At 41.9% G+C, this 22,228-nt stretch overlaps 3 protein-coding genes across 5 annotated transcripts in view; 2 read left to right on the top strand and 1 right to left on the bottom strand.

The window, feature by feature from the left end:
- cltca (clathrin, heavy chain a (Hc)) overlaps window positions 1-3,498 on the top strand; it is a 31,430-nt gene extending 27,932 nt beyond the window's left edge. Inside the window, exons 29-30 of the mRNA XM_071205540.1 lie at window positions 1,441-1,516; window positions 1,849-3,498. Of these exons, the coding sequence (XP_071061641.1) occupies window positions 1,441-1,516; window positions 1,849-1,982 (210 nt within the window). The 3' untranslated portion in view covers window positions 1,983-3,498. The remainder of the gene's footprint in view (window positions 1-1,440; window positions 1,517-1,848) is intronic.
- A 939-nt stretch (window positions 3,499-4,437) lies between these two features.
- On the bottom strand, window positions 4,438-6,355 carry ptrh2 (peptidyl-tRNA hydrolase 2). The gene is made up of 2 exons (XM_034098661.1): window positions 6,280-6,355; window positions 4,438-5,552 (listed from the first exon to the last, which is right to left on the bottom strand). The coding sequence occupies exon 2, from the start codon at window positions 5,540-5,542 to the stop codon at window positions 5,027-5,029; it is 516 nt and encodes a 171-aa protein (XP_033954552.1). The 5' UTR covers window positions 5,543-5,552; window positions 6,280-6,355; the 3' UTR covers window positions 4,438-5,026.
- Window positions 6,356-8,458: 2,103 nt separating this feature from the next.
- Window positions 8,459-22,228, top strand: part of LOC117458586 (vacuole membrane protein 1-like) — a 75,950-nt gene continuing 62,180 nt past the window's right edge. For 2 of the 3 annotated variants that reach the window (XM_034099172.2, XM_034099170.1), the window contains exons 1-5: window positions 8,465-8,543; window positions 9,855-9,948; window positions 10,128-10,266; window positions 16,764-16,854; window positions 18,147-18,257. In XM_034099172.2, the coding sequence (XP_033955063.1) occupies window positions 9,876-9,948; window positions 10,128-10,266; window positions 16,764-16,854; window positions 18,147-18,257 (414 nt within the window). In that variant the 5' untranslated portion in view covers window positions 8,465-8,543; window positions 9,855-9,875. Of the gene's footprint in view, window positions 8,544-9,851; window positions 9,949-10,127; window positions 10,267-16,763; window positions 16,855-18,146; window positions 18,258-22,228 lie in introns of all 3 variants that reach the window. The other variant, XM_034099171.2, reaches the window with a different exon arrangement.

The raw sequence follows: 22,228 nt of genomic DNA, 5'->3' as shown, positions 1-22,228 counted from the left end.
TGAGTGTGCATGGTTTTAGCTACACTCTCACTTTGACACAGTCAGAGAGACACCGGAAGGCTGACATTAGGCCTGTTTAGGAACTGTATAGATATGTAGTGCCTCGCATATTCAGACAGATTAAACCTCAACATGCTAATCCAGTCAGGGGATGCATGCAAATCCAACTGGCTTCAGGATTGGATAGTAATAGATGTGTTGTGGATGAGTAACACGTTGGGCACAGGATGTCAGGTTTTAAGAACAGAGAAGAGGTCACACTGTTTAACCTGCTAAATGAATGAATGTGTTGGACACAATTATAAATGTCTTTTTGTGTACAACCTTTTGTATTTTATTTACCAAATTTAGCGCTAACATTGCTTGTATTTTGACATTTTATAGAGCTTTAATTGTGAAAGGCCTCATCTTAATGTCCTGATATTATCTGAGGGGGTCTGCTGAAGTGAAATTGGTCCGTCGAAACAGGAAGTTTCTCAATGACAACCTGAGATGTTGTTTTGAAGCCGGATTATTTTTTTTAATTAAGTGTGAAAACACAGTTCATAAGCGACACATGCTCGCCCATTTCTTAATGTCACTATGAGGAGGGAGTGAGAGAAGCAACACTTTTGACACATTTCTTTTTATGTTCTAGCTATAGCTATTTTCAACATGGCACGTAGAGCAAGCAGAGTATATTTGACACATCCTTCATAACTGTTCCATTCTCAGATATGAGTATGAGCTGTATGTTGTTGTGAATCACCTGGTCATATGAATAAAGCATGCATGGAAACGTCTCTTGCTGATACGTAGCAGCAGGCTGTTTATGTGCCTGGCTCCCTGTAGAAAGGCTGGAGCTATGGAGAGCACCTGACCTGAGACCCCCCTGCCAAACTGCATCTCAGTGTTGCAGCCTCTGACTCACTGCCAGCCGTGCATCACACAGAGCATGATGCGGTGTCTGTTTACTGTGGAGCTTTGAACGTGTGTCTGAAGAGGCATGGGGAATCTGAATGAAGCCTTGACTATTGTCTGTAGATATAACATGCATCCAGGGGCTGCTGCTGCTGCTCTCCCCTCACCAGCAGATATCAGCCTTTTGCCCGTTGACTTGCTACCTGTTGTGTTCTTTCAGTTTTTTTATTTAAAGAAAAGGCTGTTTGTATTGTAAATGTCAACCAGGCCACACAGACAGAGGAAAGGCAATTATTTGTTATGGTATTTATTAGCTAGACCTCCACTACCACTGGTTCAACCACCTTAAGTTTTTCATCATGATTTGTATTTGTATTGTTATGCTACTGTGTGAAATCTGCAATGCGTGGCGACCCACATGAGCATCCTTTGTCATGAAAGATTCTTTAACAAATATATCTGTCTTGTACTTGGCGGGGATGGTGTTGTCCTCATTAGGTGTTGTTCAGTTCTAAATTCTATCATTTCTTTGCTTTGCAGGTAGACAAACTAGAAACCTCAGAGACTGTAAGGAAAGAGGAGGAGCAGGCAACAGAGACGCAACCCATCGTCTACGGTAACCGTCCTCTAATGATGTCTGTGTCCATTTCACTGTCATAACAAGAACAGCTGTGTTTTTTTTAGATTTAAACGTTTTTAAAAGCCCCCTTCAAATGTGTTTGAATTGCAAATATTTAATAGGATAGCGTTTCCATATTTAAAAAATGTGCCTTTTTTAAATTGATTAACCTGGGGAACGTTCATGTTTATCTATTTGTTAAATATATCAACCCATTCACCTTAAGTGTCTCCCAAAAAAGATCCATAAGGATGCACTATGATCATTTACAGGCTCTGGTTGAATATGAATACCAGTCACTTGTTTTAAACCCTGCGTGTCCCTTGCAGGCACACCCCAGCTGATGCTGACGGCGGGCCCCACCGTCCCCGTGGCTCCCCAGCAACCCTACGGCTACGGCTACCAGGCGCCCGCAGGCTTCGCTCCGCCAGCTGCTCAGCCAGGCTTTGGCTACGGCATGTAAAGACCCCCCCCCCCCTTCATTACCTTCTCTCCACGTGCAGGCTGGAGCAAACATCCATCCGTGTCCCACAGTCCTTCACCAGAGCGCCAGTCTGCCCCCTACAGGCAGCGGGGGGGCCGCACAGACAACTTTTCTCTTCGGTTTTTCTTTCTTTCCTTTTTTTGTCATGAAGGACTCAGTTTTATTTCTGTTGAATCACAAAGATTAATTTTCTCACATTCCGTATCGACTAGATTAATTTGTTTCTTTTTGTCTATTTTATTTGAATGGGAAATGGTTTATGTACAATGGGGAGGGGCTTGTGAGAAGAGCTAGTCCTCTACTCGGTTTAAAACAAAAAAATGGTCTGTTGTGAAGCATCTGATTTGCACTCTGTAGTGAAAAGAAATTAATGTAGAACCTCTTCCTTTTGATGTGTGTGTGAGCAGCTTCTTCTGTCCGACTGTAAAATGCATTTAATTATTGTATATTCAGACACAAAAAAAACGCTTCCTTGTTCTTCTATATTTGAACATGAGACCGCCGCTTCCACGACCACAATCCTGAAACACTACCAGTCACATCCCCACACACACACTTACACGTCTGGCTGAAACACAAGAGAGTATTTTACGTATGATTTACAGGAAAGTTCCATTCTTTCCAGCAAAGCCTATGAAGGACTCTCTAAACAAATTAACATTCAGACGACATTTCCATGTGCTTTAAATACTGCTCCAACGTGGGACCATTCCACCTCAGGAGGGACTGCAGACCTGTTTGACTAACATGCCCCCCCCCCAACCCCCTTCACGCTACGGTGTATCACAGGACTTGGTGGTAATTTGAAGTTTTTATCAAAGGCTTTTGCGTGTATACAGGAAATCAATCATTAACTCCTTTGAACTTATATTCTTATCTAAATTACCTTTAGATTTAAATTGTGCACTTAAGATACTTGATTGTGCATAATCAGGATCATAATGAATGAAACAGCGGTTTTGTTTTCCACTTAAAAATAAAGGCTTCTTGTTTGTCAAGAAAGTTCTGATTGTGTTGTGTTGTGTAGGTGGAGAAAGCAGCAGGTCACATTTGACTTCCGTCCAATCAGATAGCTGAACATTTAGCCCCCAAAAATGTCAGGGAGCGTCAGGGTTCTGATGGAAGTATGAAAGACATGTAGTTTGTACTCCAACGTAATATTACACAAAAGCCACAATACCAATATATTCCTATATCATGAATCTTTAACTGCAGAATTCCTATATGATGATATAGTGATGAATCCCATTTAAATAGAAAATGCACGCCAGTTGATTATTATTTAATGCCCTTCTGATCTGCATAAAAGGTCATGAGACTAGAGGGATGTGTACTTAAATCTACAATTCTACAGGAAGTGAACATCAAACAAGCTCATGTTTAGAAGTGTCAGGAGTGGATCAAAAATAAAAATTATATAAATTGTTCAGTGTTGAAGTGTATTTTAAAATGCTGTAATGCTTCGTAAAATAATAAAAAAAATCTTTATTCGAAATATTATTTAAATCCTATATAAAACAGTTGTAGAATAAATAAAAAAACAAGTATTTTGCACCAGCATGTGTGTAGATTCTGTGAAATGTAATGTCAGAATCTTTGTGAAAACTGCTTCGGTGGGTTTTTAAAGATTTTCTTTTCTAACGGTTGGTGAATGAGACCCACATTGAATACGGACAACTAGAATAAGGGCTTCTCCATTTCCAAACAGTGTATCAGCACTTCCTTTGGCTGACTTTTGCAGAAATATTTGCAGACCAAAGCTGAATTTGGGAGTCTGAAAGGACAGGATATTGCAAAGAAACAGGAAACTCCTTTCTAAATTCAGTTGAAGTGAATGTCGGACAAATCTCAGAGATAATGTGAGAGTATCGTAAAACCACTTTGTCTACAACACAGTTCAGTAGTGTTTTAGAGACTACATTCATTTCTTTGGTCTCGACTTAGCTGGATACTCTGATGTTGGATTGGATTTCAACGTGCTCCTCCGAATTGGTCTACATTGTGCAATGTCCACATTCTCAACTTGTTTCAAGTCATAACATTCATTTTCAAACAGCTGAACGGTCAGGCTATAATGTTACATTTCAGAAGGTTTAAGTAGATGCTCATAAGATATGTTAAAGGATAAGATGGGTTTAAGAAGGTTAAACAATTTCAAGCAGTGTGTTAACTGCAAGTTTTATCACTAGTTCTTGCTCTTTACAGTTTCAATTAAGGGGCCTGCTATCAATATGAAACGATATATATTCCTATTTTTTTTTTTTTTAAAAGGTTACTGGTTTACCTTCCAGATATTTAAACAAGTTATAGACCTGCTCACCATAAAGCGCCACATGCCTCACTTGAAGCACTGTTTAAATATGAATTAAGGAGGTGAGCTTCATCATAAATTGGGACAAATGCGCCATGGGAATGAAAAAAACGAAGGCGTAAATGCAAGACTTACAACATTTTTTAATATACTTCAGAGTTGTATAACTAAACAAATCAATTCAGTGACATAATATTCATATGACATCGTTGTTCAGCTCCACTGCAAAAATAATGCAGTACTGATCTCAATTATGCTAGACAATTCTAAGGCACTGCTATTTGCATACCAGCTGACAGGAATGGGTTCTCCAACACTCATTATATACACAGTACCAATCCAATGTTTAGGTGATTTTCCCATGACAAGTCAAAATGTCTGCACTGAAAATGTTTCAATTGTATTGTCCTGGGATTCTGATGAGATCAACAATCATTGTCATGTCTGCTCCTCTTCAAAAACAAACCTTGGCAGACTGTTTAGAGAGGAGGAAAGTGTGTGGTGTTTTTGTCACAGAAGTAGCACAGTAAAATAGTATGCATCAAGCAGTTACTGCTGCTATTCAAGAGCCAACAAAGGTAGTCGGCAGGTGTCCAAATCTGAAACTTTACATGTATGAAACTGAGTCGATTGTTGTTTTATAAAAACACAAACTCATTGCAATTTGTTTAAACAATAAAGACATTGTTTGCAAGTCCTACAGATGCAAACTCTAGTAGAGCTTCAAGTTTCCTGTGACCTTGTCAACGAGATCAGCTGGGCCTGGGCCCACTCCCAGTACAGTGCGGGACCCAGGGGCGATCTGAGTCCTTCCTGCGTCCTGAATCAGGCTGACAGGGAGCCCCACTTCTTTGGCGTGACCCAGCAGATCAATCAGGGTGTCCTCATCGGGCACCTTCACCACCACCTTGGGCTGCCCGCAGTACTCCCACTGTTTGAGAAGCTCAGGGTTCCTGCGCTGCACCTGTTTGTAGGCAGATACAGCAGCATGGGAGCACTGGGCGGCCACCTTCCCTTTGCCCATCTTCAGGTCGTTTCGGACCACTAACACCATCTTAAACTCGCCTCCTTCTCCCATCACATTCGCTTCACCAGTGCCGTTCCCCATCGCTGTCATCAAGGTTTTGGATGTTGGACCTAAGCGAGCCCGAAGGTGCCAGCCGAGGAGGAGCCCGCAGCCCAGCCCTGCTACTACACCCAGGCCCAATGGACCATAAAGCATGTCCATGATGATGACCCTGCAAAAACAACAGAACAAAATAAGGCAAGTTCAGATCACATCTAAATCCGTTACATACACTGAGGGGAGATTTTGTTTGAGTCTAGACATTAGAAGCAGCAGTTGACTCAACCATATCACCACTAGGTCCATTCGGTATCTGATCATATTACTTTATTCCCCTGTTGTCATGGAAAAGGAGAAGTTATAACAGTCCATGTTGGTTAACCAATTGAGATTGGTTAAATGTTCCTAAGCGCACTACTTTTGTAGCTTTAAGTTATTTACCCAGGTATAGGTTTGTAGGAATTCCTCTGTTTTTTCTAACGTTAACGTATTAAGCGTTTAACGTTAGACAGCTGGCAACTATAGGAGCAAACGAGCTGACGCTACTATAGCTAAATAGTGTATATAGACTTTACAGTGGCATCACAATAAATAGTGTTTTTTTAACAAACGGCAAGATAAATAACTGACTAAAGAGTTAGTTCCGTTTTTGAACACAACACTGTATATACATTTAACCAATCTGTACTAAAACTTCGCGTGTTAAAAAGCTAACGTTAGCTAACTAACTTTATAACAGGAGTAAGCCTTGCTACCGTTAGCTTCCTAGTTAGAAACAAGACCTATTATTACTTTACAATAACACAACACCAGGACCAAACTATTACTTTCTTAGCAACTAGACTCATGTTCAAACATTTCCTGCCAATGCATTGCTAAAACTGATTTATGTTTCATACCTGCTGGTTAGTTCGACGTGCTAGCAGGAGCAGTATGAATGAGGCGTGTGGTCTCTTGGTGATGACGTCACGGCACCAACACTTTTCAAAATAAAAGATGAGTGTGCGTCCTTTATATAATTGTCTATATTATATATTGATAGTGGTATCGATGCTTTGAGCAACAGACACATTAGGAAATGTTTACTACAGACTGAGTGTGTTCTGTTGATTCTGTTCAAGAGAAATACATCTGAAACACACACTTTGTTGTTGTTTAATTTAGTGTATTTTTGTACCATATCGAATATTGTGGTGTATTATTTTGTATTCTAACTACATTTAGAGCAGATTAGATGCCTTGCTTTAGGACCTCTCCCCCTATCAAGACCAGTTCGGCCAGTTCAAGACTAGCCTATTCTTAGGCCAACACTGTCCTCTATTGAGCAAAACTAGGAACTACTGGCACCTGAGACTAACACTCAACTGTATTTCCTACATTGCCCACATTTACATGCAGTTTATTCTGCCCCCCCCCAACAATATTTCATCATGCTCAATGTCGTTTTAGATTATCTTTCTACTAGTTTAAATCATGCCGTTGATACCTTTCTACATACACTTAAAACAGCCAGCATGCAGAGAGGCTCCATGTAATTTTTTCGAGCATACATTTTTTAACTGGAAATGACACAGAACAACACTGACCCAATGATCCAGCAAGATGCTGTAAACCTGGACAACATTATAATAAGCAATATTGAGCAATCTCATTCCTCTGCATGTGTTTAAAGCTAGGCTAAATGAAATGCTTGCTGATACAATGGGCACTTGTAAATGTCTATAACTATGTATCCTGTAAATATAATGTATAATGTCCTTTATTGTTTTATGTTTCATGTGGAACCTATATGCTGCAGGTCTCCCTTGAAAAAGAGATCTATGATCTCAATGAGACCAATCTGGTTAAATAAAGGTTTGAAATTAAATGAAATGAATAAAATAAGATGGGATATACTTTATTGACAATTTTGTAAATGTTTTCGTCACAGAAGCATGTCGATAAGACATTACACATGAATAAGAAATAATAAAATAAATAAATAAAATGTAAAACAGTTCAGATATACATATCAACATGAGAAGAGAAACAAAACAGTGAATGTATATGTATCAAAAATGAAGGATATATAACTGTCAGATGGCTGAGAAGTGATAGACCAAATAGATTTTCTTGGTCACATTAATGTGAAGTGATGACCCTGGGAAACATTGAAACATAATGAGTGAATAGATGGATATTTCAAAAGGGTTTTCAGAGTTTAGAAATATTTACTTATTTAAATATATTGTTAGATGGTATTCTTTGACCTGTTTTCTACCAAAGGAGGCTGTTGGGCTACACTGTTATTGGGGCAGAACCATAACACAATGTTTTTGGTGACAAAAGGAACAGCACTTTGTCTCTTGGAACTGCAGTGGAGTTGTCCTTCTTTCCTGCTTTGGTGTCCATTACTATTTTATGCATTGGTCTCTAGTTTGACAACTTCTATCTTTTAAACCTCTTAAAATAACTAAATTACATATTAGCAGGGGAACTGACCTGATTTCAGTTCTAAGACTTCTGGATCCAAAACATGGATGATATACCCAGAAGTCTAGAGTACAGTCATTTAAGTTCTATGTCGTAAAGAGACAGAATCGCTTCTCCAATCACATCTCAATTAAGTCCCAAGATAAAGTAACTTTAAACAACACTTCTCACTAGAAAACACTATATAAATACCTGTTGTACTCTGATAAACAAGATGATGCTCATATTTAAACATGGCGACTTACGGTTCCATCTCTAGTTATGACCTGAAAAATGTGATGTCCTGAGGCGTTTTATGTGTTTCCCTTTGGGAATTAGCTGAGCACTCTTTGCCCAGATGCCATTCATTCACAGTGTTTGTGAAACCTACTGAGGACAGGCAAGTGTTAGAAGTGCGCTCCAGGAAAGTGATCCACTTATTTATAGACACTTTAATTAGACTGGCTCTCTGGAGGTAGTACCATGCAGGCAAATGATGAAATCTCACCCTCTTTCTTTCTGTGTCTCTCTTCTGTCAGCCTGCTGTCCCCTCCCCCGACAACTCTGTATCAGTGCTGCATCCCTCACTGGCCCCCTCCATCACCACACCCTGCACTCAAGTTATGATGCAGATCATGTGCAGCATACTTTAGCATTTGCAGTGCAGCTCCATCTCAGGTTTTATTTGATCTTAACTTGGATCAGCTTAACGGTGAGTTTACCTTCTGCATGATGCACTGCTCAAATACATCTGTTACATTACAGCCCTGCTTTGTTTTTACACTGCGAATGGTTAATCTCTCTCCAGTACACTGTTGTTGTCTCTTTTTAACTGTGAGAATGAATTACTGCTTATCAAATGTCTCATCCTGAAGTGTAAGTGCTCTCTATTCAGGTTCTCATTGTCCCTCCCTGAAGAGTTACTCAACAGGTCTGGTTTGTTTTGGTTGAAGCGATTGCGCAATCAAGTGTTGGAGCAGTGCTGTGCTTCACAAAGGCAGTAGTATTGTTATGAAACTGTTTTGTTCTCATATGTGCATGGGCAGGGTGTATAAAAGAGCTTGTGGTTCTAGTGCGAGTGTCTTTGAGGTTTAACGTCTGTGATAAAAACGCTTTTGTTTGTGGTTCCCTGAGATGGTCAGGAGTAGCTAGCTCTTCAAATGCCTTGCAGTCTAACCGTCAAATATATTTATTTTCTTTCCACTGTGTGACACTTCACTTGCACCAGACTTTGAAGTACCCACAGTCTCATTCACCGTGTGTGTGTCCGTCCTTTGGGATAAAACACAACCACATGTTGGACCTTAAGAGTCACAACAAGATAAATAAAATGGAAGAAAGTCATTGCAGGAATCATTTGAATTTGACCAAAACCTCAGAATATTTCCATCAAATTTTTAACAGGCATCATGGCCTGCTGTGATATCAAAACTGTGCAGCTTGTCGCCTGACAGCTCAGAGAGTGTGGATGCATGGAAACAGAAGCTAGATGCCCAGCAGGCCTAGGGCACGGGACAGAGAGAGTGACTGACAATTCCTCCAGATGGTGGACAGCATACCTCCGTGTCAGAGTCCCCATCTCACTGCTCACTGACAAATTCCTCAGGCTCTGAAGTGAGACACAGAGTGTGCGTGTGGATTTTCTTTGAGGATATGTAATGAAGAAACTAAAAGCAAAATCTTGTCCTTCTCTTTCACCCATTATTTAAACTCATTACCATTGGTTCCCATGTACGCCATTTGATCACCAGGGGGGGGGTGAATTAATAATCATTTGTACACACAGAAAAACTAACAAGACTTACCTCAGTACTCATTAGGTCATGCACCTCCTAGCAGGTTACTTTTATTCTGCAGGTTGCAGGAGCAGGAAAGTACTGACTGCTCGGTGTGTACACAGTGTGTACGCAGACAGTGTGGGTGTGCTGTGGTGTGTAAGTCTATATTTGTTTTGGGCCCGCAGCCGTATCTAATTTATGGAGTGTGTAATTCTGTGCTGAAGGCCCGTTTCTTCTCTCAGCAGGACTCCTTCCAGGTGAATGAGATGGCAGAGTGTGGGATACAAGGTGAACAACCTCAGAGGCATCTTGCTGTGAAGGAAAACGGAGAGCTGACAGGTAAAAACGAAACACATCCAATGGGTAGGTGGTCATAACCACACTTAAAGAAACTTGTATTATCAGTGCATTAAAATGCCTTGTATTTAAAAGTTGTTTTGTTATTCTCATGATTTAAAAATGTAATTCCTTGTATATTTTTTGTTTGTGTTCTTGTCATACACACGCTGTGCGGCTAGACTGGCAGCTGTCTGTGGATGAGAGGAAACAGAGGGACAGGGAGGAGAGGGAATCTCTGGTGTTATGGAGGAATCCTCTGCTCACACTACACTACTTCACTCTGGAACTGCTTATCACCATTGAAGAGTGGCTGAAGAGGTGAGAGGATGGGTGTTATAGTGGTGGTAGCACTCAGATCTCTTACTTAGTAAAAGTTGTAATACCACATGTGGAAAGTTCATGCATTGAAAAAGTCCTGTATTCAAAATTCAAAAAACCCTAATAAAAAAATAGTAGCATCAAAATGTACAATATAAGTAGAAAAATACTCATTCTGCAGAATGGCCCATTCCAGAAGAATTGATGCATAAATGTATTTGTATCCCGTTAAAGTTGCGGCTCGTTAAGTTATGTTTGTTATTTACTAAGGGAGTTACTAAAAAAAAGAACCTCAAAATAGTGCTTCAGTAGAGAACCTGAGTAAATGTACTTACTATGTTTAATAAAAGTGTGTGAGTCAAAAATCAATAAAGAGAGAAACTGAAAAAAGGAAAATACCGGTTTAACTGTAAAAGCATATTTTAAACAATTTAAATACATTTAAATATGTATTATTCATGTGTTATGTAACTATAGGGACGACAGCATATAAGCAGTATTTTTGCTGTCAGTTTTATCTAACGAGGTGCTCGTGCTGTGTGTTTATTGCAGGCAGAAAGAGGATACGCTGGTTGTAAAAATAAAAGCAAACTGCTTCCCTCGCACACAAAAGTACAAATCTATAACCAGACAGGAGGTGACCTTGATTGTCTCAGTGCTCTCAACCTAAAAAGCCTTCTCCCTCATAGTTTAATCTTCAGTCAGATTTGTCGCAGAACCTATATAATACAGCACAAAGGTCTGTATTATATATAACTGTTTCCCCTCATAACTCCTCAGACTGGTAGAGCTGGCAAGGTGTTTCCATCTCACTAACTGATGCCACCTCACACACAAAAGATACAGCATCAGAACAGACAGCATCAGAGTTTGCTGTTATGAAAAAGTTCCTATAGCTGAACAACATGTTTTTTACACACCAAGTAATCTTTGTTGACACGGGGGCCTATAAGAAGGTCAGAGTGTACGCTCAGGGAGGCCTCTGTGGTTAAGTGTGTGAGGACAACGTGTTTATTTTCTAAACTACAAGAGGATGTGGTGAGCCGCAAGCACCATGAGCAGTGTTCTGACTGAGAGAAGCTGCTGTTCACAAACACCAAAACACATGGTGTCAAGCTGCAGGGGGTACATGCGAACACATTACGAGCACACAGAGAAGTTTATCCTAAATGTTAAAGTGGTTTGTAATGTATTGTAATGTCCTCAGGCTCTGTAAATGGAGACAAAGGGAGGATTGGGATGTTGGTATGTGAGAGGCTGTTATTTTGTATAGAATCATTGTGGTCAAATTACTGTTAACCATGTATTTAAAAACAAAATACACAATACAAGTCTAATACAATTTATGCTGTCCATGAGAGACCAGTTTAAAGATGAAACGCCTTACATATTGAGAAAGCACACATATTACAGTAGAGTAAACAGTATTGCTTGAATGTGCAAATGTATGCCAATGATGCGGAAAAAGACTGAAATAACCACATCCTGTCTCTCCAATGCATTGGACAAGGTGCAACCCTGGCTGAATAACATTTGCTTACAGTTAAATGTAAAAAAACAAACAGTATGCATGATGTTCAGTAAACGACTAGTCAAAATCGAAGGATCCAATGTGTTTTTAAACGGAGCAGAAATAGAACTAGTCTCTACCCAGTTCAAGTATCTTGGAGTCATATTGGACTCGAACTTGAGTATCCAATACCATTAAATTCAACTTGCAAAATGTTAAACAAATTAGACCTTTCTTAACTGTCAATGCTGCAAAGTCATACCGCCACTGTATGATTCTATCACACATTGAATACTGTTTTACAAACTGGTCGTTTGCTTGTGCCACACACCTTAAACAGATAGAACAGCAGTACAAGAGAGCTATCAAGGTTTTTGACAGACAGAAAGCCAAATTCATACCACCACTGTACCATCCTTGAAAAACACAATTTCTTGAGTTTCGACAATTTTAAGTCTTTTAAAAGCATGTGTTTTTTTTAAAAATGTTTACATGGACTGGCCACTCCCTTAGGGGAATTCATCCACAAAAACACACTGGACGCTGCACTCGGTCAGAAACCAGAGGAGACTGTGAAGTCCACCGTGGACGGACCACTTTTGGACAAAATGTGCAGCTCTTTCTGGAATAGCCTCCCAACTGAGATACGGGATTGTCCCACTCTCAATAGTTTTAAAGGTCAACTCACTTTGGGCTTTCCATAGAGTTGACCGCAGTCCGGGTTCGCACGTTTTTCACTCGACGACCACAACACACTGGTAGGTTTATAAATTATATTTCGAAATCCAGACCAACTGTAATAAAACCTATCTAGCTAGCTTATTTTGTATAACGTCAATTTCCTGAACCCGAGGACAGCGCTCCGCTAAAACAAATTACGGCCAAAGATACTGTTAGCTTAAAACAACACACATTAGCTTCACACTGCTAGCTAGCGAAAGTTAGCCAGATAATGTTAGCAGTGTGATGCTGATGTGAGAGGTCGCTTTATTAAAATTCTTACGTAAAAGAACATAAGAGTAATAGCAGGAAAATTGAAAACATTCGTACATAACACGTGTATCTTTGAGTCACTTAAGTAATGGTACTTTAAATATTACAGCCTTAGTTGCTTTCTGTCACTGCTAGCTAAATTGCAATATTGAAATGCATTAACTTGTTGCACAACTGGTAACTGCGTAGTTAGCCTACTTTCTTAAAGTTATGTACCGCCTCTTATTAATACGTCCTCGAGTGTCTTTATTTTTATTTAAAGGTGACATGTCATGCTTTTCCGGTTATTGCCCGTCCCCTTGTGTGTTATGAAGGTTTTTATGCATGTAAACGGTGTGCAGAGTCAAAATCCTCAAAGTACACCATGTAGGGAGTAAAACTCTAAAACAGAAAATACCTCCCAAAAACGCCTCGTTGGAGACACGTCACTGTCCATTTCATTCTTCCGGGTACATCATGATGTCATGTCGTCCCCGGAACGAAATGGACCAATCCGTGGAGCCGTTACGTTACGTCCGCGGAGCCGTTACGTTAAGCCCCGACTGATTGTTCCAAATGGACCAATCCACGGACTTCCTCACACACTCAGTGCATGCAGCTCTGCTGATTTCTCCTCCCTGGCTGCAGGCTGATAACAGGCAGTTGTGATCGCGGCGAAATTCTCTCTGCAGACCCATTCTCACAGCGTTTATCAACCTCTTTCTTACTCAATATCAAGCCACACTTATTGTTTTTACTTCGGCTGTGACTTTGTGTGTGCTCAGGGTGAGTTTGGCTGTGTTTCGCTGTGTATCGCTAAACAAGGAAATCACACCTCCACGGAGCTTAGCCAAGCCCCCAGGAAGTGCGCCGGAGTCTGATGAGAATATTCGTGCTGGCCAAACGGCGGTACTACACTTCCGTTTGGTTGCTGGGCCCAGAAACACTTTTTCCCATTGACTTACATGGGGAAAGAGTGGTCTGTAACTCGTTGGATACTTTTTTTTTAAACTAAATAAACAACCCAGTATGATCACTTATATAGCCCTTATTAAAAACATTCGTTCCTCAAGTTGTAAAAATGTGCTAATAACGTTATTCTGAGAGTTATTTCCCTCTGCATTATGAACGCGCATCTAACCCACGGGACCGCGCTGCCCGGCACGTTCATCTTATTGCACTAACAAGTTTATTGCACTGTATATATATATCAGTGTTTCCCCTATATACAAATAGTGGCGGCGCAGCGCCGCTGCTGAAATATGCGCGCCACTGCTAGGGGCGCCAGCTAGGTACCCAAAAAAAGAAAAAAAATCATTTAAATTTTTTTTTAAATAATAATAAGTGGCGACCCTTTTTCATTTTTGATTGTTTGTTATGTGGATTTGTAGTATTTGTGTTACTGTATGTTCAATAAAGGTGTATTTTTGCTAAATGTTGAGACATTGCCACTGTATGTACTAGGCAGGGCCGATTTTTGGTATAGGGCACCAGATCTGGGGGGCGCTGCACTGGTAGCTCTGGGAGGGAAAAAACATTTTTTACCATTGGCGCTCATCCTAATTTTCGGCCTTGATGTAACAACATTCATAATTAAGTAAATGTAACCCCGGTTACACTTTCCATTTGCCCTGTACGATAGGCGCTGTAAGTGATGAAAGTGGGGGATGTTGGCTTATCAGGCGACTGCAGCTCACAGCCAAAGTGGGAGCGAGAGAGCGAGCGAGGGAGAGAGGGCACACCGGTACCGGCGCTGTTGTTATTAGAATCTGGTGCTAGCTGCGCTAACGGATATAAGAAGTAGATATACCCTACAACCAGGGTGGAGGAGAGCTCTCCTGTCAGACTGAGAGGCTCAGTGAGGTAAAGGACTCAGTGTTTAGATAGTTCATTTCAGTCTAAGTTATCTCAGTGGGTCTCAAACGTTTTGACCACAAATTATGTAAACACATATTTTCAAGGCACTCCTTTATAATTATTAGGATAAATAAAAACAGGTTTGAAATCATTCCAATGTATACTATAGGACAGTAAACCAAAAATATCGTTTAAAGTTGGAGAGATACAAAAATATGCATAAATAAATGTTAACTAGGTCAAATAAGATATGAATGAACAACAAAAATAAAATAAGTGACATGTATTTGTTATTGGCTATGGTGGGTTATTGGTTATGTTCACATACTTATTTGATTATTAAAATGTAAACCGATCTTTTTCATATGGGTGTTTTAGAGTTGTACCCCCTAGATCAGGTCTCTAGTAATTGTGTGCTCAAAGTGCACCAGATTGAAGCATTTTACTTTAAAATGTTAAAACAAAATCTTCCCGGGGGGGGCATACCCCCGGACCCCCCTAGAGGATGTGACGTCCACCCCCCAATTAAAACAAGCTCATACAATACTGAATACATTTGAAGCCATTTTGACGGATATGACCTATGTCAACAAGTTTCTGTTTTTTGTAGTGTATTTGCCTTTTGTAGAGATTTTTCATTTATTCTTTACATATAAAATCTAGGGCAGCAAATTAGCTAGAACCGGCCCTGGTACTAGGCCTCAAGAGCCTTTCTTGTGCTGACACATAGAAACAAATTGGCGTGGCGCACTTCGCACACGCACACACTAAAAAATTCCATGCGCTCCGCGCTCACATTATACTGGGCCCACATGCCTTAGCACCGCTGCTATGACTCCATCCTAGGGGAAACATTGTATATATATATAGGCTATATATATATATATATATATATACAGTGCAATAATTCTTTCATGCTAAATGAAGCTCTGTTGGATATCACTAGATCCTGTTACAGCATAATAGAAGTACATAACGATTGATGTGTACATTAGCCGCTAGCTGCTAACTGCATAATAACAAGCCATTACCATGCTGTCATGAACGCACGGTGCTGTTACGTGTACGAAACCAATGTGAGTTTGGAAAATTGCACAGTATAAATCTATTCTAGTAGACCACAATAATGGAATTATGATCAGTGGAAATTAGGGATGCACGATAATTATCGGTCCGATATTAGGAATTATGACGTCATCCCGATAAACCCGATACCAGTATTAATAGCCCCGATAATATACAATATATTTTTTGCTCGCTCGGGCCACACATACACGCACCCTCCCGGTCCTCCAGATGGCAAGTCGGTGCCTGCCGGTGAGCGTGGAAGTGTGGTCTGCCACAAGCAGGCGGCAGGAGCGGGGCTGTCAGCATCAGCTTGTAGATGGTATTTTAAACTCGATGCGCTCTGAAACTACAGGGCGGCCAAGGAAAAAAAATACACATGCGTTAATCGCGTTAAAATAATTAGTGGCGTAAATCTTTTTGTATTATCGGTTATCGGTATCGGTCTTGAGAAGCAGGAAGTTATCGGTATCGGTTTCAAAAACCCAATATCGTGCATCCCCAGTGGAAATGGCCATGACATGTGACCTTTAAGCAGTGTGACAACCATGGCCATGTACACGTGCCTAATACACGTGTTTCAGCGGCACTTGGTATTTCAATATAGAGCTATCCCCGCATTGTGGCCTCAACTGACAGCAAAGCTAAATTAAAACATGTATATCCAGCCATTGACCTCAACATTTTATAATAATTATAAATAACATTACCGATGTTTCTCTTTAATCAATTATTATTTTTTAACATTCGACCACTAAAACCACAATTTTCTGTTGCCACAAGGGGGAGCTTTTGACCCATAGCTTCTATGTGTTTTACCAACTCGAATACTTATCCTACTGAAAACATGCCACTCTTGTTTGTGTAACCTATGGTTGTAATGATTAATTCCCAACAGATGTCCACTGTTTTCCTCAAATTATACCTTTTCTTTTACTAATACTGCCTCATAATTACTTAAATGATTCCTCATCTTACTTCATCTGCCCTGAAACTTTATCTTCCCTACTCACCATCTTTCTTCTCTTTTGTGCACCAAATCATACATGCCTCCTTTGCATCCATCATTTTTCTCCTCTTTCTCTTCACCCAGGCTCTGGGAGCAAAGACAGACTCTGTTTGGACTGCTGATACTGCTTATCCTCCTCCTCATTGCCTACAGTGTTGAAGGAACACACCAGAAGGTGACTAAATAATGAAAAATGTTAGGCTGACATGAATCATACATTCTAGCTTTTTAAAGGGAGGCTATAGTGAAACTAATGTTATGTATGTTGTGGTTACAGTTTCCTACCTTTTTCACCACCTTTAATTATAGTGAATTTAATACACACACAGTATAAGGGGCGCCTGTACCTACGAGATTGGAGCGGGTGACTATCGATTGAAGGGTTAGTTGTATGATTCCTCCTTACCTTGTTAAAGTTTCCTTTAAACACTCATGCAGCACTAACGTTTTCATGCAGTCATTTACATTTTGCATTTAGGTTGTGCATAGTGACAGATTAAGTCAGATTATAATGCACATCATTTTTTATTGTAATATTGGGATTTGTTTCGCAGAATAAACATCATCTCTAGAAACTGTATGCCTGTCTGCACACATCAAGTTAGTTTAATTATTAACTTCCCATAAAGCACAGTGGTAGCTGCTAATCTCTTATGTCCGGGGAAAATTACTGGAGGTGTGACTGTGAACAGACTCTGAACCCTTTCCCTTTTTTCCCACTTTTTTGGTTCTTTCCTGACATGTGCTGAAGTATTTTGAAACCCACTGCCATAAAACGTTTTTTTTCACAGTTTTACGCAGATACTCGGAATTTGCGCAATCACTTCTCAATAACTTCACGTAACAATCGCCCAAGGCTGGCACTGCACTTTCCAGCAAGGGGAGACATGCAGTATGTGGGGTTTCCAGGGAAATGCAGTCTTCGGTCAGAGCCTACCACACCCCCCGATCCCCTCCACCCCTCAGTCCCCTCACTTCTTCCCGTAATCTACTCACTCCGTGCTTCCTCCTGAAAATGACCTGCCTACGCTCAAGGGAGGAGGTGTAAACAGAGTGATGGATTGAGTGATAGTTGTGGATCAACAGGAAAAAGAGAAACATGGTGATAGACTGAATCTTGGCTTGCCTTACATTATAGTTGTGTAAGAGCTGTCTGCCACCAATAAGAATAATGGTTCTGTTCTTCTGTCAGTGTGCTGAACACTCCTACCCTTCGGCTGTGTCCTCTAAACTCAACAACCTTTGTCTCGAAAGGTCTCTCTCACTCTCTCCCTCTCTTTCTCTACCACTCACTTGCCCTCACCCACCTTTTTAAGTGCCCTCTGTTTTGCACACTTTCACTTTCTTACCTTCTTTCACTCTGTCTCTTCCCTTCTCCTCTCTGTGCCCCCCCTCCTTCTTGTTTTCCTCACTCTGTGCATGTGTCTCTGCCATGTGGTTGACCGTCCCTCTTTCTGGCCTCTGCAGTATGTGCTCTACATGGAGAAGAAGACGCTGTGGTGCACCTACTGGGTCGGCCTGGGCATCCTCTCCTCGGTTGGTCTTGGCACCGGCCTTCACACCTTCCTTCTCTACCTGGTAAGAACATTTTTTTTCCTGTGCCTCCACAACAAGTTGTATGCCACTTTCACAGTGCAGTTGTTCACTTGCCTGTTCATGTTTATGGCAGAGCTGAACACAAACACAGTCGCTGATGGTGTTGGTGCAGTGACGCAGTTCTGAAAGGACTTGTGTGTTGATGCTGTTGTTAGGTTGTTGCTAAGGCTTTAGCAAGAGCATTATTAAAAGCTTTTGGAGGCTCCTTATGCATTTGCACATGCATACGGGAGTTCGTATGGGTTTGTGAGCGCATGCTTTTCAAAGTGGGGTGGAGATGAATAGACGCTGTGGTAGCCGCACTGTTTTGACAGGCAGTCTAGGAACAATCGCACTCACTGACCCCTCTGACTGAGTGCACACGGGGATAGGAACACACTCCCTCCCCTTCTCTGGGTTCTTTCTGCTCCCCACTGCGTGGCTCACTCTCACCCTCTCTTACACTCCCTCATGTTACTTGTACTCTTTTTCTATGTCTCTCCTTTGCTTAGAACCCCCTGTACTCCCCCCTTTCCTCTCTCTTCTGTTGTTACCCCCCAACTCTATCTGCCTCTGAGTGTTTTTGCTCCATTTCTAGAGAGGGGAGGTGTTGGGTCTCTAGTGATGAACAGATATGGGTCCCAGAACATCTGCTTGCCCTCTCTGTCCATCTGTCATCAGAGAGTCCACTGTCACACTTTTATACCCTCGCCCTGTGGAGCTGAACTGGAAACATTGAAGTGTGTGTCCTCCACACTGCTGTTTTTAAAAGCCAAATTCTGGTGCTCCCAAATGTAATTTGAGAGTTTTTTGCTACTCTCTCTGGCCCAGTTCACTTTCTCAGAAGGATTTGATGTACAATGTCACCCTCTAGTGAGCGAGGGTGCTACTGCAGGTTGTGGTGTCACTGGGTTCATGACAGAACTTGGTGCTCCTTGCTGGAGCTGCTGTTGTGCATATTTTATAGAGTTGCACTGATATCTTTGTTTTAAAGGTCGATACTGGTACACAATCAGTTATCTTTAGATGTTATCTGTTTATAAATGATGTTCCTATGTAGATATTCAAATGAAGCTGTTTAAAATAATATATATGAATAATCTCACTTAAGCATTATGTGTTTCCCACCATATGTTCCAGTTGTGGGCTGAAATGCCTCCTAACTTCATTTACACCATGAAATTGCTATACAAATGGAAACCCTACAGGCATTAATAGAAGGAACCATAATTTACAATCCAAAATGATATATAGATATTTATAAGTATGTGGTCAGCGAGGTTTGTACTTTGCAGATAAATGTCTTTAATTGGCTGATATTAATTCTTTAGAAAAAAAGTGTAGCCCACTTTTTATCAGCAACCTATGCTGTAGGAGTTATATCAAGTTCCCTGCCTGATGTAGTATCTGATTCCTCTCTTCAAGTCTGAGGTTAAACCACAAACAGGAAACACACATGACCTCAGAGAACTCCTATAATACATCATGTTTTCTGTAGAAGCTTAAACGATTAAGAGTCATTTTGTAGAGCTGATGGTTCTGACAAATATGTATTATTTTTTGGGTGATTATTTTTAAGATTATCTGTGGAGGGTGTGATGAACGGTGTCAAGTACCAGCAGACATGTAGTTCTATTTGGAGGAAATGGGACAGTTGTTATAACTGGGTCAAACAATATCAGAACACTCGATACGAGAGCACCACTAACTTACAAGACTAACACTGTTTTTCTTCCTGTCTATAAAACTTAATAATAGGCCTTAAATGAAATCCAGATTTGGACTTTGATTTGATTCCATGTCAACATTTGGAAAGAACACCACCACAGTTTCTCTGTAAACAGTATACAACTGCACCACCAGAGGTATACACAAGCTTAGTGGAGAAGTGCCACAATAAACTTTTATTGCACAGCTTCTTATCCCGTTTACAATTTGGTGAAAAACTTTCATTGTAGTTTCACTTTGGAAATCTCCCTCAAAGTAAAGAGCAAAGCTAAAACAATCAGTCAACAATTACTTGACTTGCACAAAAGTAAGTCATTGGGATATATATTTTTTAGGGGTCAACAACACTAAACTCACAACTTAAAATGAAAGCATTTGGTTTATTTAATAAAAGACCACATGTTCAATGTGAAAAGTGACAGTAGATATAGATTAGTTGCAATTTGGTGCTATATATATATATATATAGATACAAAAATAAATATATATTTTTTAAACACCTTGAATTTCAGGGGGGGCGCGGGGCTCCGTTGGCGGGGCGCAGCGCCCCTCCAAGACAATGGTAGGGGAAACACTGCATGCAGTAAGATAAATATGAACTTCCTTTTTATTATTTAGAAAGTGTGTCAGAAATCACCCCCTATAAGTAGCTTGCGCCACAACACATGCGTCATTCAAACACCTCTTCTCGCTTCAGAGCACATCTCTACAGTAGCCGGGCAAGCTTCACTGTCCACAGACTGAACCCAAATACTTTTTCGGTCGATGGGCGCTCGCCGGCTACTCGCCGGCTACTCCTTCTGCTTCGCAGGAAGACGGTAGTACTAACGCTGTTAGTACTTAAAAATCGACCTCGCCCTTCTCTACGAGAAAGTAAGGTAGGCTCTCTACTGACACCACGGTAGCGAGGAAGTTTTTTCTTTTCTCTTCCCCACGGAGGGGAAAAGGATTAAAAGAGGAGCATACTGCCACACCAGTCAGTATTCTCTGGGATTAAAAGACCCACACCGTCCTCTTTCCCCGGATTAAGGACAAGGTGGTAATACCTTTTTTTCCCGTCCCACCAGTCGAGAGCGGGCCCTCTCCACGCCACGAGGCGACAAAGATGGACGCCCCTCTCCCTCACACCAGAGGAGTCAGGGACTCGGTGGCTCGACTCTGCGGCTGCGGGTTGAAGATCTCGGGCACAGACACACACCAGGTCTGTTCGTCCTGCCTCGGGCTGGAACACGCCCGAGGCGCTATCGACAACCCCGGCTCATGCGGACATTGTGTCCGCTTCACCGTCAAGAGCCTCCGCCTACGGCTAGCGAGGCAAGCTAGCCTGTCGGAACAGGACCCCCCCATGTCCATGGACCGGCCGGCCGGCAGTCAAGACACGGGGGCGTCTGCCACAGAGAGCGAACCCCTCTCTGTGTCGGTCTGGGGCTCATCGTCAGCGATGGCCTCAGAACCGGGATCCCGCGCCCTGACAGGCCGGGACCCGGTGACGACAAGACACCAAGCTGGGGCTCCCGGTTGGACCTCACCATGGTCTCACCGCGGAGGATGTCCTCGAGTTGGACTATGAGGGGGACGCCCTGGCGTTCCTCCTGTCCGAGTCGGATGACCAAGAAGAGGACACCTTCATGTCATCGGCCCTGGAGCGAGGGCTGCTCTCCCGGGCGACAGCACACCAGCTTCGCCCGGTCTGAGCATGGACCTGCAGGCCGTGTGCAAACGCGTTGCGGTCAGACTCAACGTTCCGTGGCCTGAAATGGCCAAGGAGACCTCCAGGTCCCGCTACAAGGGGAAGCATCTTCCCCAAACAGCGGCCAAAGGGAGGCAACTCCTCCCGGTGTTTCCAGAAATCTCGTGGAGAGACCGGCCCTTCAGCAACAAGGTCCCAATCCAGGGTGCCTCCTCCCTGGATTGCGATGGAATGGAGAGGCTCGGCCTGCTCCGCATACCGCCCATGGAACCGCTGGTGGCGGCCCACCTTCTACCGAAGGTGGGCCCCTCACCGAGCAGGAACCCCACGCTGCCAGCAAAAGCGGACCGCTTTCAGTCCACAATGACTGAAAAGTCCTATAAAGCTGCAGCGCTGTCCGCCAGGGCCCTGAACGTGTCCTCGCTGCTAACTGCCTACCAAGCGGAGCTCTGCGAGGACCTGTTGGGTAGCCCGGGAGCAGCCACTCTGGACGAGATGGCAGCGGTCACGGACATTTGCCTCCGTGTCCAGCGCTGCGCCGTCCAGGCCACGGGCA

The sequence above is a fragment of the Pseudochaenichthys georgianus genome, chromosome 14 (genome assembly GCF_902827115.2).
Source record: "Pseudochaenichthys georgianus chromosome 14, fPseGeo1.2, whole genome shotgun sequence".
Classification (NCBI taxonomy): Eukaryota; Metazoa; Chordata; class Actinopteri; order Perciformes; family Channichthyidae; genus Pseudochaenichthys; species Pseudochaenichthys georgianus.
Note: the sequence above shows the minus strand (reverse complement) of the source record. Positions and strands in the feature narration are given on the sequence as shown.